The sequence below is a fragment of the Gregarina niphandrodes genome (genome assembly GCF_000223845.1).
Source record: "Gregarina niphandrodes unplaced genomic scaffold scaffold00260, whole genome shotgun sequence".
Taxonomy (NCBI): domain Eukaryota; phylum Apicomplexa; class Conoidasida; order Eugregarinorida; family Gregarinidae; genus Gregarina; species Gregarina niphandrodes.
The window spans coordinates 1-799 of NW_011646020.1; the positions used below are offsets into that span (position 1 = coordinate 1).

The 799-nt window shown below is 56.2% G+C and overlaps 1 protein-coding gene across 1 annotated transcript; it reads right to left on the minus strand.

Annotated features, from left to right (window-relative positions):
• Nucleotides 1–33: 33 nt before the first annotated feature.
• On the minus strand, nucleotides 34–665 carry GNI_231540 (putative polyprotein; the record flags this gene model as incomplete). The annotated part of the gene is made up of 2 exons (XM_011135670.1): nucleotides 34–96; nucleotides 156–665. The coding sequence occupies 2 exons, from the start codon at nucleotides 663–665 to the stop codon at nucleotides 34–36; spliced, it is 573 nt and encodes a 190-aa protein (XP_011133972.1).
• Between the last annotated feature and the right edge of the window lie 134 nt (nucleotides 666–799).

A 799-nucleotide genomic window follows, 5' to 3' on the forward strand; every position in this document is an offset into this window, starting at 1 on the left:
CTGACATAGTCGCGCCACTTCTCTACCGCCCACTTAACTGCGAACAGCTCCCTCTCTCGCGTGTCCCAGCGTCGCTCCGTGGGGTTGAACTTCCGACTAGCAAACTCTAACGGCACTTCTACGTCACCTTGACGCTGCTTTAGCAGAGCTCCTACTCCCAGTTCGGAGGCGTCCGTCTCGATTATGTAGGTTCCTGTGGGGGTCGGTGCGTGCAGAGTGACCGTGTTCTGTACTGCTTCTTTTAGGGCCTCGAAGGCACGTTCGTGCGCTGGCTGCCACTTGAACTCGGCGCCCTTCTTCAAGAGGTCGAACAACGGTGCCGTCGTGTCCGAGTAGCGAGGGATGAACGGCCGCAGGTAACCACACACGCCCAGGAAGCTCTGAAGACCGCGTCTGCTCTCTGGTCTCGGCGCTGCTACGATAGTTTGTGTCTTCTTCTCTTGGACCTTGATACCATCCGTGCCGACCACGTGTCCTAAGTACTTCACCTGGTGCTTAAACCACTCGCTTTTGTCGAGCCGCAGGTAGAACCCAGTCTTCCTGCATTGCTTCAGGAAGAGCTCCACTTTTGCGAGCACGCTCTCGAAGTCGTCGCCGCAAATGACGATATCGTCGATGTAGCAAAACGCATCGTCGCCGAGTAAGGGCTCGAAACAAGCATCCATGGCCCGCTGGAACTCAGCAGGTGAGTTCTTTACCCCGAATGGGATGACGTTGAATTCGAATAGCCCGATCGGAGTTATGAACGCCGTCAACGGCTTACTCCCTCCTCCGATCGGGACATTCCAGAATCCGCTGT